Source organism: Leptonotus elevatus, chromosome 19, assembly GCF_054856555.1.
Source record: "Leptonotus elevatus isolate MCC_2025b chromosome 19, RoL_Lele_1.0, whole genome shotgun sequence".
Lineage (NCBI taxonomy): Eukaryota > Metazoa > Chordata > Actinopteri > Syngnathiformes > Syngnathidae > Leptonotus > Leptonotus elevatus.
Genome location: NC_141257.1, coordinates 7,554,512 through 7,570,944, shown reverse-complemented (window position 1 = coordinate 7,570,944; position 16,433 = coordinate 7,554,512). Strand labels below are relative to the sequence as shown.

The following is a 16,433-nucleotide window of genomic DNA, read 5'->3' as shown; positions in this document are numbered from 1 at the left end:
TCTCGCGTTCGTGTATTACTGACAAAAACTTTGTTTCAGGCATATATGGTGGACAGTTAAGAAGGGTCCTGATTCACAAGCGTCACAAATTACACACGCTTCAGGCTTTTAGCGTAGCACGGCGCTTCTGCGGTTAGATGTACACAAATATTTCTTGTTCACTTTTTGTACCAAGATTGCACGCCACTTTGGGTTATTTGCGCTGATCACGCCGCTTCGCATACGTTCCTCTAGCGTTGTACTCTTCTGCAAAATGGGGAAAAGAAGCAGACAGAGGCAGAAAAATCAGCCGGCAGGCAGAGACCACAGAGACAACCCTGTAAGAGTCGCTCTTCTGCTCTAACTCTTGAAACAAATGTTTTTAACTCGTGTGTTTTTAGTCTATACCCCCAGTCTGTTTAACGAGCTGTTGTATCGTTTATAGCATAGCAATAACAATTATGAAAGCAAAACCAGTTGTTGACTAGAGTCCAGTGCAATAAAAAAAAAAAAACCGCCATTTGTTTTCTTGTTGACGAAAGGCTAAATGTTCAATGCCCTTGATTCCAAACGAGAACATCCGAGCCAACTAAAAAGTTGTCTGTGTTGCAGGGTTGGGGTGCTGGTTATGCTGACATTGTTAAGGAAAATAAGCTGTTTGAGCACTACTACAAGGAACAAGGCTTGATTCCAGAGGGAGAGTTTGAACAGTTTATGGATACAATGAGAGAGCCGCTGCCAGCCACCATACGCATCACTGGATATAAAAGGTACCACATATAGTGGGAGTTCCCAGAAACCAAATAAGGACGTTTAATTGTATTTAATTCATTTCAATGGGGGAAATTGCGTTGACGTCCATCTTTTGCAGCCACGCCAAGGAAATCCTCCACTGCCTGAAAGAAAAGTACTTTAAGGATATTCAGGAGTTGGAGATCGACGGCCAGAAGATCGAGGCTCCGCAGCCTCTCAGCTGGTAATCTTCATCCTGAGGTGTTTGCTCGCAAGCACAGTTTGCAAGAAACGCTCACCGTGTGCCCACTTTTCCCAGGTATCCAGACGAGCAAGCCTGGCACACCAACATGAGTCGGAAGCTTATCAGGAAGTCTCCCCTGCTGGAGAAGTTCCACCAGTTTCTTGTCAGCGAGACAGAGTCGGTGAGTATGCGCCGAGAGAGAATGGCGGCTTGAACGATTAAAGTGAGGAAGGCCCGATACCACACTCCAAATTCGGAACGATCTTGTTTACCTTTTTTGTAGGGTAACATTAGCCGCCAGGAAGCCGTCAGTATGATCCCGCCGCTTCTCCTCAATATTGAGTCCAATCACAAGGTAATAAGAGGGTCAACATTTGAATCGAAATTTGAATATTGTGGAAAACTGCATTTATTTTAGTACTTCAAAAAATTAGAAGAAGGTGAAAGTCTATTAGAAATATTTTATTCATTCATTTATATCATTTAAATTAGTATGCTTTTGATTATTGCATTTTTTCCAGCCAAGAAAGTCTGAACATTCAAATGTGTTTTTTTACTATTAAAATGACGCAATTGTCAACAGACCGCTAACATTTTTATGTTTCGTGAAGATTTTGGACATGTGCGCAGCTCCGGGCTCAAAGACAGCCCAGCTGATTGAAATGCTTCACTCTGACATGGAAGTGCCATTTCCAGGTAAGATTTCCATTTTGCCCTCGCAAACAACCTTGTGTGAATAATTGTGTATTCAGTGGAACCTCAACTCGGTCTTGACGTGACTTGGAAGTCACAGACAATATAACAATACTCACTCTTTATCCTCTGTGGAAAAAAATGACTTACTGAGCTTAGATGACTCTGATGCTTATTTATGTAATTATACTGCCCCCTTGTGGCCACACCAGAAGGCGCGGCATCATAACATTTCCATTCATCTCAATGGGGAAAGATGATTTGTCACACAAGTGCTTTGCGTCACGGACTGAATTGACCTCGGCGCGACTGTCCCATCCATTCCAGAGGGCTTTGTCATCGCCAACGACGTGGACAACAAACGCTGCTACCTGCTGGTGCACCAGGCCAAGCGTCTCAACAGCCCGTGCATCATGGTGGTCAACCACGACGCCTCCTGCATCCCCATGCTGCAGATCCAAGATGCCGACGGGAAGAAGGACGTCCTCTTCTACGACCGCGTCTTGTGCGACGTGCCCTGCAGGTCAGGAAATACTGACCGTGTGCAGGTTTTTTTTTTTTTTGTACATCTTTGTTTGAAAAAAAAACGGGAACCAATTGTGCTCAATGTTGCCGCAGCGGTGACGGCACGATGAGGAAGAACATCGACGTGTGGAAGAAGTGGACGACCAGCAACAGCCTGCACCTTCACGGGTGAGCAGAGGCAGCGATTATGCACTTCGGCGGCCTTTTAACTTTTTTTTTCCTTCTCCTTTTTTTTTTTTTTTGCGTTAAATCAAATGGCTCTTAATGGCAGGGCTGCGGCGAGTGCTCTTGTGGTGCTAATTATAAAAGTTGGCAGTGTTACAGTGTGCGTTTCCACTCGCCAGCCTCCAGCTGCGTATCGCCGTGCGTGGCGTTGAACAGCTGGCCGTGGGCGGCAGGATGGTCTATTCCACCTGTTCCCTCAACCCCATCGAGGACGAAGCTGTCATAGCGGCGCTCCTGGAGAAAAGCGAAGGTATCAAACGCTCAAGGACTTTGATTTTGGACCACATTTGCCTTTTTTAGGATATGTACATGTTTTTTTTTTTTTTTTGGGCCACGCCTCTTTGAAAACATGCGACTCCGTGGGTGTGACCTTCAGCTTTATAAGACCATTTGAATTTTTCAATATGACATGATTATGGCACGGTAATCTTTTTTTAGGGTTGGGTTGAAATTGTTGACTTGTATTTCTATTTATTAGACCCCCAAAAACAGCCTAATTTTTCTTTGTAAACAGCAGCGCATCGCCGTGGCAACAGCGCGCCACGAAGTTAAAAGATATCAATAACTTTTCATCTTAACCATTTTTGAGATGAAACAAGCAAAATTTGAAGACACTCAGATCAATTCTTTGTCAGCTATAATATACAAAATGAGTCCTTACTTCATTGCTTGTCACATTTAACGTTACAAGGTGCACTGGAGCTGGTCGACTGTTCTTCTGACCTGCCCGGCTTGAAGTGGATGCCCGGCGTCACTTCCTGGAAGGTACGACGGCAACAGTAAAAGACATAATTTGAACGAATACCTCTGACTGGATGCCAAATGGTGCGATAAAAAGCGCTGAAAACAATTGTCATGTCTCTCCAGCTGATGACTAAAGAGGGCAAGTGGTACGCCGACTGGTCGGAGGTTCCGACCAGTCGCCACACTCAAATCAGGCCCACCATGTTTGCGCCAATGGATGCGGAAAAGCTGGCTGGCATGCATCTGGAGCGGTGGTATGGACACGCACGCACACAAATGTCATCCATGACATCACAGTTGGATGGCAGTGAAACATCCTGGCCTGCAGGTGGCACTGTTGCCACATGATTCAGTCTGTCTTATGAAACGGATCGATTTTGGGAAAAAAAAGTGAATTTGAATTTTGATTTCTTGTCAGTATGAGGATTCTGCCACATCACCAAAACACGGGCGGTTTCTTCGTGGCTGTGCTGGTGAAGAAAGCCCCGATGCCCTGGAACAAAAGATATCCCAAGGTACTTCCTCATTAACAACCATGGATGATTTTACCGTCATTCTCACCCGACCGACTTTCCCTCACCTGTTCAGTTCTTCTCATGCCAGCTGCTAACAAATTACACTTCCTTGTCCCGCTCGCCCCCAGCTGAGGAAAGAGGCCTCGTCTGGCTCCGGAGCCCAAACGCAAAGCTCGGCGGCGGCCCCCCCGGCCGAGACGCCCTGCCTCCCTGAGGGAGAGGAGACGCAGGAAGAAGGAGGCGCCGAGAGTAAAGGAGACGGGGGGGAGGCCCAGGAGGGAGCGCCCAAAGGAGCTTCTTCGAGCGACAAACAAGATGGCGTGTGTGGGTGAGTCAAGAAAACAAGAACAGGTAAACAAATTGGAGTCCATTTCACCACTTTTTTTTCTTTCTTTCCTAAGACCTCCGCCCTCCAAAAAGGTGAAGCTGTTTGGATACAAGGAAGATCCGTTTGTGTTCCTCAGTGAAGATGACCCCGTTTTCACCACCATCCAGTGAGTCTCCTTACAAGTTTATTATTATTATTATTATTATTATTTTTACACACACAAAAACCCAACCTAAATGGATAATTGAATGTCCTCTAGATCCTTCTACGACTTGTCTCCAAACTTCCCCAAGAAGAACGTGCTGACCAGAACGCACGAGGGCAAGAAGAGAAATTTGTACATGGTGTCTAAAGAGTTGCGCAACGTGATGCTCAACAACAGCGAGCGCATGAAGGTGCCTGACTTTCCTGTCACATTTCAAATTGAGAGGAATTTGTTCCCGGAGGGCTTCTTTATTTATTTATTTTTTTAACAGTCCTCGAGCTACGTCGTTTGGGCCTCGTCCGTAGCACCTTCTTTTTTCGTTAATTTCCCACAGTAATCGCGCCACTTTAATGTTATTTAAAGTTTAAAGTCACCAGCGTAGGATCGGAACTTCGCCGTAACTTGAGGACTCCCTGTACTTAACTCAATCCAACCCAAGAACGTCTAAATACGTTTTTCAATACTTTGTGCTTCACTGCCAAAAACGTATTTATACGTTTTTTTCTTTATGCAAGAGCACACAGAAATATTTGATGCAGCTTCTGACATGAACAGATTGCTTAAAGCAATGCTAGTTATTACAAAAAACGGCCGGCAGGTGGCAGCAGAGTATAAGAGGTCATCCACGGTCATGTTTCAACAAGCTCTTTTTAAAACTTAGCTATACTCTAATGCTAATTGCTGATACAAAATATACTTTCCTGATGACTTCCTGAATCTTTTTTTGGTTTGTTGTGTCGCTAGGTTCCATGTTTTTAGAGCAATAGAACAGAATATTCCGCGGGCCCTGCAAAATCTGTCAAAATCCAGTAAAACAGCCGGGAGCAAAGGGGGTTGCGTCAGTGAAAATGGATGGGGGTGAATGAGTTAATATTGCGCTTCCAAAGCAAATCCCGCTCAGTTGATATTGACCGCATTGCATGTCCACCACAAACTGAAGCCTCCCACTCAGGGACACAAGAGAATCATTTCACTTTGAGCCTTGAGCAAGGAAGAAAAAAAAAAAAGAACGTTGCACTAATTTTATAATCCAAACCTGCTTAATATAGTCATCCCTGATTATAATCCCATAAGGGTACTACTGATGTTAAAAATAGTAGCTAACTACTGTACTTCAATTTTTTCCCGCTCCCTTCCAGGTGGTAAATACGGGAGTGAAAGTGTGGTCTCGCAACAGCGATGGCGAAGAGTTTGGTTGTGCCTTTAGGCTGGCTCAAGAGGTGAGTCAGGAATTCGTCCTTAAACACTAATAGTTTGTCTCTTAAACAGTTTCTTTGAATATGTTTGGAAGCGGTCCCCAAAAAAAAACCCAAAATGCTAAGCATGTCTCATCTCTTCGCCATCAAGGGTATCTACACGCTGCAGCCGTACATTCGCTCGAGAATCATCACAGTGAGCGTGGAGGACATCAAAGTGCTGCTGACTCAGGAAAACCCCTTCTTCAGCAAATTGGAGGCTGACGCCCACGCTCAGGCTAAAAAAATAGGTGGGTTGAAGAAAAACAACAACTTTTTAACCTACGGAAAAATTGATTTCGGCTTCATTTATTCATCTACGTTTTACATTTGTCTTTTTGTAGTTATGGGCAGCATTGTGTTGAAGTACATTCCCAACCCAAAGTAAGTCTTGCAGGTAGTAAACTGGACCCCCCCCCCCCCCACACCCTCCTAAATGGGTTTCCGTCACAATTTCTGTGTGCTTTACCTTCCGTTTTGCCAGTAAACCAGAAGAGCCGCAGTGTTCCATCCAACTGTGCGGCTGGAGGGGAAAGACGTCCATCCGGGCCTTCGTCCCCCGCAACGAGCGGTACCACTACCTCCGCATGCTGGGCGTGGAGGTCTTCCGGGACAAGCGGGGCGAGGGCTGCAAGCCAGCAGACGAGGAGGCCAAAGGCGGCGAGGAGGAGGAGGCGGCGGGGGTGGATGAGAGGGAGCTGGATCTGGAGAACGGGAGTGAGAATGGATCATCACAAGCAAAGATGGACGACGACAATAAAGGGTCTAGTGTTCTGAGAGGGGAAGAAAGGACTTAGTGAAAGCGCATTGAAGCTCTCAGGGCTGCAGGCCACGCCGAAGACCACATTGTTTGGTGTGGGAGGAAGAGGAGGAGTTTCTTTTTCAGCACAATGTCATTACAGAAGGAATCCCTGTTCAGAGGAAGACAGCTTGGCTGAAATTTTTTCTTTGCCCCAGGAAGAGGACTTTTTAGTTAATGAAATGGTCTATTTGTTTTATGCTTTAATAACGGTAGTCACCTGGTCTAGTGGCATCACCTTTAAAGAGTTTTATATTCTTATTTTGTACACCTGTATGAGCAGAAATTGAGCTGAATAAAGGGTGTGAAAGATGATTGATTTCATGTCCAATAATTATTATTATTATTATTATTATCATCATATTATTATTTTCTTATCTCAGCCATTTTGCCACTTGCTGTCAACTGAAAATGACGTCACAGTTGCTCAGGTAATCACGGCTGAGCTTGCGAACGTCGCAAAACGCAGAAAACAGCTGAGCAACGGTGATGTTATTATCGGTCCGGAGCAGGTAGCAAAATGGCTATCCATAATAACAATTCACATCTATTTAAGACAGCGTTGGCCTATTGTTAATGGGCGAACTAATTGGGCGGATTTGTCGTGATTGCTGCCCAGTAGAGTTACCATGACAACAGCTGCTGTTATGATGAGGACTCGCCTCTTGCGCTGCAAAAAGGCAAGGAACTGGACACGCACGTCTCACGGCATCCTGCGCGCGATGACAAATTTGGAGTTTGGACCCTAAAACGCCAGAAAGGGAAGCGAAGACGAAGTCAGGTGATATGACATGATAAAGGCCTCGGGAAAATGAACAGATGATTGGATGCAGGAGAACGTGTAGAGATGGGAAAATCGAATTGGGCAGGTAGAAAAAAGTTTTTACAGGCACTGATAGGATTGTGTGTATGTATGTGTGCCAAACTAAAACTTAATTCTACATTATTACTTTCACTGTTTACTGTCTACCTAAATCAGCTCTTTACAGGGACCCACAATGGACATTAGTATTGAGAGACATTACTTAATCAATGAACTAATTAATCAGGCATTAAACTAGACTCCTACGTTCCCTCCTGAATCGTCATTTATTATCTTACCCAGACATTGTGGACAGTTTTATCCTTCCAACTTTGTGGGAACAGTTTGCTAAAAAAACCTTCCCCCCCCCCCCCCCCGCTCCCCAATGCACAAAGCAATTAAGGCCATAAAGAGTTTGAAGGCCATCAAACACCTTTGGAATGAACTCAGAATGCAAATTGGAGAAGGGCTAGGCCCTCTCGGCTTTGCATATTTTAGCTACGGGACCCTGTCAGCAATGTTGTATGCGCTTGTTTGCATGTGTTACTGCTTAGTGTTTGAAGATTTAGACCGTAACATCAATGTCAACAGTTACAAACATGATACCTGTCGCACCCGAGACCTGCGGGCCTATTGTAAAACTAGCTAACCAGTGGTGGGACATTGTGATCATTTGAGAATGTAAATCATTAGCATGGATGAAAAAACATTCATTTAATGTCGTTTATTCTCACTAGAATCATGACATTAATTATGAATAACAACAATTACAGCTAATATGAGCAAATGTAAGATTTTGTTATTTAGAAACATTGATCAAACGTGTGTCACTACCTACCAGTTACACAAGAGGTAGCTCCCCGTTCCAAAATGGTGATTGCCGGTAATTTCCATTAGCACGTCTATGTTAGCATTAAGATAGCAGATTTTCGTTAGCCATTATTGGTTTTTGACATACCAATTTGGTGTTTAAATATATACGATTTTGAATAATTTTTTTTGCTGAATGCTCTGCTTGAATGGCGTTGCATCTCCATATGTGTTAAAGTAGCAGTCGTTTGAAGGTTTAAATGTACTTTAACAGCTACGCTAATTTCGTTAGCCATCTATCTCACATGCTAGCAACGAGCTAGTAAAGCTCCACTCGATGAAATGATATGAATTGTTTGCGCATTTGGGTGATTAAATATACGTTTGATTCTTTTGTTTTATGGGCCAGATTTGTAGTAAATTCAGAGTGACAAACAGCCTCAAATAAGAACACCTACTGCACCTGTCTTTTTTTTTTTTTTAACGACTTACTAATAATCTATTCAATATTTTGGGCCACGTTAACCTATAGAATGCATTTACACTTCTAAGAGGCTTTTGCTTGGGAAATGGTTGCAGCTCTTAAGTCTTTTATGCGTCTTGAAGAGAACACTGAGTGGAATAAAAGCAATGACATCATCACTACTCGTCACAAAGTGCACTTGAAGTAGCGCCACAGTGTAATAATGCATGTCGTCCCCTATTCCTCCCTTTCCTTCCTCCTCCTCCTCCTCCTCCTCCTCCTCCTTCTGCAGTGGTCCCCACTGGCGCTCGCATGCTCTATGCCCACTCGCCGCCTTGCTAAACCTCGTCCACATGCATATATGTTTGGGATTATATAATCGGGCGGTTACGCAACGCTACGCTGACTGAGCGAGGCGAATTCACCCAAACACACGCACACGCATCGTGACCGGAGAATCCTGTGTTTGGGTTAAACCAATCACCACACACTGGAAGGCCGCTAAAATCTGTTGCTAAATCTCTGGCTACGCCTGCTGGCTTTATCTGATAATTGTGCAAAGCCTGTTCTCATTCTTCGCCAAATTAGACAATGGCAAGGGATGCAGCCTGTCTGTATAACCCCCCCCCCCCTTTTATCGCTGTACTTATCCAGTGACGCTGCAGCTTTTACATCATTTAATCCTCATCCTCTTCCTGTGATTTAAGCGAAACGTGCCCCCCCCCCCGGCCCTTGTGAACAGTCCTCGTGGTGTTTTCTCCCTCGGACGACATCATCCGCGTTCATCTCGAGTGCGTTGCACAATAGAAAAGATGAACAAACACCCACCCGAGAGGCACACTTCAGCGCTCTTATCACACCTGCTAAACACACTTCTGAAACAATATCCAGCGAGCCATACTTAAGAAAATTACCATTAATGCCAATGCTTCCCTGCTGATGTTTTTTTTTCTTTTTTTTTTTTAAGCAATCAGTAAAAAAAAAAAAAAATAGAGAAGTAAAAAAATAAATAAATAATGACTAATTCACTCAAACCACAGGACCTGTTGTTGATCACAGCTCACACACAAACTAATGTTACTTAGATCAGCAGAATGACAGTTTGGGGTTATCGTGACCCCCTTAAAAGCGTACAATAAGGACTTTTCTTTTTTTGACAAATCAAGAGAGGATTCTGGTCACTATGACCTAACAGCGAGGGAAAGCAAAAGAAATGACAAAAATGATTCTGGATCGCACAGCTCATATATGGATGCGGTGACATGATAATTCCTCGGCTGCCATCTGCTGCCGACTGTTCTGTTATTTATCACCGTTGCATCCCAAAATGGCACATATGCCATTTTCCCATGAAGAGTTCACTGCTCGTCTAATGTGATAACGGCCTGATGTTATGCTCGTTTGGAGCAGAGGGAAGTCAAAATTGCACTAAATCGCGCCGCGCTGAAAAGGTTGTTAAGCCATTCTGGTACAAGTCAGGGCGCCCGAAGCTACATTTTGTATTTCTTTTTTTTTTTTGCTGTGCCTTTTGGCTGTTAGTGTTGGACGCAATACCCAAAATGCAACAAATTGGTGAAAATGGTACCCTGTGGCAAATGCACTTACACATTGTATTGTGTTGTGTGTGTGTGTGGTCTAAATTTATGCTCAAGGGCTAAATATTAGGGGTGTGCCCAAAAATTTATTCTCATAAGAATCGCGATTCTCATCTCATACGATTCAGAATCAATTTTAAATGTCCCAAAATCAATTTTATTTAAATTATTTTATACTGTCTTGCCGTTGTCTGTGTGTGCCTTTATTTGGAGCGCTGTTCATATTGTACCCGGTTTGGCCACTGAGGGGCAGTGTGGTTCCACGCGGTCTAATACACTGTTAAGTTGTAGCCACATTAGAGAGTAGAAGGAAAAAGTCACAATCAAGTTATTCCAATAAATGTTTTTTTTTTTCCCAGCGTGGAGCCGTTCTTTTAAGGGATAAAAGTGGCGCGAGTAGCGTGCTAATTAGCATTAGCGAGTCAGACTGGAGTAGATCATTACAATTCCTTGCACATCTATAGATTGAAGCAAAAATCTTTGTCAATCAAATCATTTTGAATAAAAAATCGCTCCCAATCAAAAATCGATTCAGAATCAAATCGCAGGCCCAAAAATTGGAATCGAATTGAATCGTGAGACATTCAAAGATTCCCACCCCTACTAAATATATATATTTTTTATTGATAGGTGGGCCATGTCATGCGTAGATGACATAAAATAAGCTTGTAAATATGTCATATTGTTCATTTAAATCTGTCACTTGCGTTCCAAATATGGTCAATTTCCTATTTTTCACAACCTGATACTATTGGTCTGTTTTTTTTTTAAAGTGTTGAAAATACTTGATAGTGAATCTATCATCTCTCTTGGTTGCTTGACTTTGACCTTGTAAAACTCTTCCTTGCCTCTTCCTTCAATCTGTGGGAGCCGTTCAAGCATTTTGTCCCCTCAAGATTGAAAATCTGGATTATTTTTCCTCCAACAATAAAGTAAGAAAATAGATACATTTCAGTAAGCTGTGATCACTGTGGAGTCAAGAAGGCTGGTGATTGGTGGGGGGGGGGGGTGTACTCATAAATTGACGTCTGTTGAAATTAAGGGGGCAGGGGGTGGGGGGGGGGGTTATCCTAAAGAGGTGAGGGACAAGCAGAAGAAGAAGAGATGGATTAGGTTGAGCAGTGAGAGTTGGAGTTGGCAAGGAGGTAGGTGGGTGGGGTGTGGGTGGCTTGGGTGGGGGCTAGTGGCGGACACAAGGCTTTATTTAGTGCATGCCTGCAGGTGTTGCCTAGTAACAGACACCGAGCGTGAGAAGAGAAGCTGAAGAACATCCCTCGCTTCATCTTGCTTTCCCTCTTCCGTCGCTTCCCGGCCTTACATTTCCCTACCTCAACCGGCATTTTTTTTTTTTAATTAAAAAAATGCTAGCTCACGCAACCCCCCCCCCCCCCCAAACAAATGCATTCTGCCTCGCTTTTATTCTCACACTTGGCACAAGCGTCGCTCCTCATTAGCAGTCAGCGTGGACGGCAGTCAGGAAGGAGACGAGGAAAGGAGGGCAAAGGGAGGCGGAGCCAGAGGTGGAGCGCAAATCGACATCCGCCGATGTTGTTGCCATAGCATTTGTTGCTCCGTTACACTTTCTCCCTATTCAATCTTTAAAAGGAGGCTATACGTTCATGTGTGTGTGGGGAGGGGGGGTGGCTCGTACCAAAGAGCTGCTCAATAAATCAGCTTAATGTCCTGTTGTATCTCACACGCAATCACCGCCATTTAACGCGATTGATCAAGGTGAGATGGAGGGCACTCTGCAGGGTGGCACTTATTGGTTTTCAAACCAGGAACAAAATGTACCAGAGAGAAGATGGATCGAGATTTAACTCTTCCGCACTATTCAGGCTGAGAAATGTGACTCTTTAGGACATTGGACGGCAAAAAAAAAAAAAAAAAAAATCATTCTTTTGGGACCCAAATGCCGTTCTTTGACTTTAAAAAAAATTGTAGCAAATTTAACCCATGTCACACTAAAATGGATTCAGGGTTTTAATAGTTTTTCATTATAAAGTTTGCTTTTATTTCATTTTTACTTAAAAAAAATAGAGCAATTTTGTTAGTTTTTTTATTTTTGAAAATGCTTCATTTTAGTTGAGTTTTTAAAATTGTACTATTTAACCCATGAGTAATCACTGATTCCGATTACACTAGTACTCTTGTTACATATAATCCCCCCCCCACCCCATGACAGATAATTTTAAAGAAAGACCAACACATCCTAACATAGCTTCGCTTTCGTATCGTTCTGCTTTTATTTTATTTTGTTCATAAAATGTTTGTTTTTTTAATTTTGTAAAACTGTACATGCCATAAATGTGTGGAATTTTTTGGTATGGGACAGAAACTTTTGGTGGGTTTTGCCTTCGCAATTCAGAATGATAAAAAAAAAAAAATCAAACATTACTTCATAGTCTGATAGCATAGCCAAGGTTGACTAGTTGACTAGTCGACGACAACTACTCCAGCTTGACATTGACTAGTCCCTTTATCACATGTTTTTAACATGACTGTGTTAAGTGAAATAAGTCCATCATTTCAATTGATTTAAAAACATTTTTTTTACTGTCAAATTCTTAGCACACGCGTCAGCACTAGCAACACATTCGACCTTCCATGTAAAGCACATCGATGCCAGCAGTTAGTTTGACAGATGCGCATTCGTAAAGACCAGGGCCGCCGCCGCGCGCTAAAAATACATTTTCCCACATGCACTGTGCCATATCAAATATTTATAGTGAGCTTTAGTCTGCTAAGAATGGCACCGATGCCGAAGCCGAAAGCAGGGGAAGGCGGGAGCGCCTGCCAACGCTGACTGTTGCCGCCGTCCCTCTGCCAGAGCTTACATAAGAGCGAACTGCCGCTTGACTTACACTCGTTTGTGCGCTGTATCCGCCGTCAACGCACTCGCATGAATGGCACCGGGGCTCGGTGCGGTCCACTCATAATTGAGATGAATGCAGCCGCCAAAACCTGTGCCGGCAATTTAACAGAGAATTAACACATTATTTACAGTGGTGAGTTTGCTTACTAAGAGCGGAACACACATTACTATATCATTATGATAATAGGCAGAATATCGGTCCTTAATTCGTAAAAAACACAAAATGAAAACAATAAAAAGGCATTTTATTGAATGAAATATATTTAAACTCATTCACTGCCATTGACGGCTATCGACGTCAAAAATTCATTTGAACTATTTCTATTAGTTTAAAATGTTTTCCACTGTTAACAAGAGTATGAAAACCTATAATTTATTTATTGTATATTCAGAACAGATATAAAATCGTGAGTTAACTAGTGAAGTCATGCGATTAATGACGATGACAAATTGTAATCGCCTGACGCCCCTAATTTGTAATGTTTTTTTTCCTTTTTAAATCTTTTTTTTTTTTTTAATGAAAAAATGATTAAAAAATTAGGGGTGTCAGGTGATTATTTTTTTTTATTGTAATTAATCGCATGCCTTCACTAGTTAACTCATGATTAATAACAAATATCTGTTCTAAATGTGCAATACATTTTGTTCTAGGTTTTCATACCTTTGTTAACAAAAGTGGAAAAAAATGTTAAATAGAAATTGTTAAAATGAATTTAATGACTTCATTAAAGTATTTTGTGTTATAAATTTGTGTTATTAATTAGGGCCCGTCCGATTAATCGGCCGCCGATTATTGCCCTTCAAACATTTGCCAAAACAATCAGCCAATCGGCCAATTATTTTCCCCTTAAACCGTTATAGTCAAAGAAAGCCGACGTTTGTGATGCTGTCAAAGTATCCTGAATGCACCATTTTGCATGCGGTAGCATTAGCAACTAACAAGACTGTAGCGAATGTTATTCTGTTGTCCCTCAGCGTCCTTTAAGCTGTTTAATGACACCCCAGTTGGAGTTAATTGTAAAACTAAACACATGACAATAAGAATTAACATCCACTGTATATTTAAATATAAAAACATAGCATTGCGCTAATGCTAAAAGCAAAGGGAGAATCCCACTCCAATGCTAACGGGAAGTTAGCAAGTGTTTTTCCTTCCAATAACGACTATTCACACACCAATGCTGCGGGAACACACATACCCACGTGTTACAACACTACGCAAAGGCACAAATTCTTCCCAATGTGTGGAAAAACGAGTTATTGGAATACAATTTCATACATTTTTGTTTTACCTCTCTTTTAAAGAGCTTTATGAATAAAGTTGAGTTGAGCGCATGACCCGAGTAAATTAACTTATAATTGCACCACTTTTTCCTCCCTTCCACCTAATGCATTCATTATGCCGCACGCACGCACTCACCGTGTCCGTCTCGTCCCATACGTGTGAATACAAGGCAGGGAAAACACATTCATTATTGAACATTTCCAAGTAAACGGAGCCACGGCTGCATTATGCATGCCGCCGTATAGAATGAAATCACATCTGCCTCCAAGCCGACTCTGGGTTTGATATAAGGTGCCGCTAATGCACAAGGTGGGGCCGATCATAAAATAAGATCGACTGTAACGCAGGCTGTCCAAAAATGTAACGTGTGTGTGACCGTGTGCTTCCAAAATCGCCTTCTGTGTGTTTGGGAGCGGAAATAGGACAGGCGCAAATCACATCTTATATAATGACATCAATATGATTTAGATGGAGATGAGCCAATCCTATAATCTTTCGGCTTTGGGACCTTATGACAAGGTCACTTCCCATTTTTGCTGTCTGCATTAAACTGACCAAAACCTGAACCGCTGAATCCCATGAGCTGTCGCATTAAATTATATTTTTTTTTCTAAGAGAATTAGCAAAGTAGTAGTAGTATAAAACATACAGTGATGACATCATTCAATAGAATATTAAAAAAAACAAATTCAACAACTTTTTGCTTCAGTTCAGGAGATCGTGCTTCTCCTTCTGGTGTACATGCCTTGGCCACGTGGGGGCAGTATAAAACAGACATATGGATATACATAAAGAGGGAGAACTCCTTAGTAGGCTGAAGTAATCCGGGATCTATTTATTTATTTTACTAGGAGCCCCCCCAAACTTAAATTTTAGGGGTGCACACTGTAAATCGACTTGTAAAGTAAATATTCACATCCATTAATTTTCACAATTTTACTGATAAATGGGCTAAAGTGTGGAGCATATATATATATATATATATATAATACATGTAATACTTAAAGTACATAATATTACCTCAAAATAATTACATTTTGACAGTTTATAGTATTTCAATTGTTTCAACTTATGTGCTCTACGTGGCTGTACTTTTAGTCACAAATGAAATCAAACGCGTTTCATCTCGTCTGACCTTAAGTGATGTGACCTTAATGGACTAGAATATTATCCCTGAATTTGAGTCTGATTGTTTTTCTATCCCCAAGAGTCATGTACTGTCTTGACTAATGAGAATATTTTGCAGCTTTTGCACGCCCCGGTGTCCACGCCGAGTTTTCCCCGTCAATATTTCGCTCACCGAGGCAGATCCATAGTATGGATTCCATATGCTGCTCAGGTTCCCCTGCGCTAATGAGCAGCAGGGAGCATCAGCTACACCAAAAACAAGAGCGCTCGGAGGGGATTCATTAATTAGGATTCGTTTGTAATGATGATGATGATGTATTAAAGGTGTGTACGCGCATGTCAATCGGTTCTTGCCAAATTTGTGCACAACAGCAGAATTGCGCTTGGAACCTGCTGAGCATGTGCTGACGTGGACGGAATTGGAGTTTGGGGCATTTTTGTAAACCTTAGCAAAAGATAAATACAATAAAAAAGCCCGATGGAGTATGTGCTCACACACACACACGCACACACGCACTCACTACAAACCAATCAGGATCGGACATTAACAAGAATTTTTCTATTGCTTGATCAAATGCTGAAAACAAAATAATCACATTTGGATAAAAAGGTACTCCTATGGCACAGGTGTGCCTTTGACTGGCCATGAAAACAGGACATTTCAAAATGTCTGCAGGGGTGTGTAGACTTTTGATATCTGTTGTACGGGGGTTGGTCGAGAGTCGCGTTGCTAGAATTGAAAAGTGACTAACTAAAATGAATATGGCGGGTGAAGGTCAGAAAATGAGTCAGTATCGAGCAAGCACCTGCCAGGTGGATGGTTTACCTCGGCAAAGTAGAGGTGCTCACTAACACTGATTTTGACAGATTTGGGAATAATAGTTTAGAGCAATAGATCATTTGGTAAAAATGCAAATATTTAAATATAAATATTTTTAAATCAATAAACATTCGGGATGTTCGATAGAATTCATACCACTTTTTTATTTCAGACCGATACCAGTACTCAAATCAAGCAGTTACTGACACCAATAGCACTTTTGATACTTACAATTTCCTTAAACAGATAGTTTTAAAGAAATACCTATATATATCAATATTAAAATTGAAATAACCAATAATTAAACTTACTTAAAATTGCTTGAAATTACCTCAAGGTGAAGCTATGCTACACCGCTATGCTAAAAATGGCCAAAAGCGCGGAATCTTTAACTTAGATTTGTTCAAATGCTGTTTTCGTGTCTGTTTACG

The 16,433-nt window shown here is 42.1% G+C and overlaps 1 protein-coding gene across 1 annotated transcript; it reads left to right on the top strand.

The window, feature by feature from the left end:
• The first annotated feature begins 75 nt into the window (after positions 1 to 75).
• Positions 76 to 6,539, top strand: nsun2 (NOP2/Sun RNA methyltransferase 2). The gene is made up of 19 exons (XM_086062673.1): positions 76 to 319; positions 592 to 749; positions 851 to 955; positions 1,031 to 1,136; positions 1,239 to 1,310; positions 1,567 to 1,651; positions 1,976 to 2,171; positions 2,267 to 2,341; positions 2,518 to 2,648; positions 3,090 to 3,163; positions 3,266 to 3,396; positions 3,561 to 3,657; positions 3,786 to 3,985; positions 4,059 to 4,151; positions 4,245 to 4,380; positions 5,330 to 5,410; positions 5,538 to 5,676; positions 5,770 to 5,809; positions 5,910 to 6,539. The coding sequence occupies exons 1-19, from the start codon at positions 254 to 256 to the stop codon at positions 6,220 to 6,222; spliced, it is 2,298 nt and encodes a 765-aa protein (XP_085918799.1). The 5' UTR covers positions 76 to 253; the 3' UTR covers positions 6,223 to 6,539.
• The last annotated feature ends 9,894 nt before the right edge of the window (positions 6,540 to 16,433 follow it).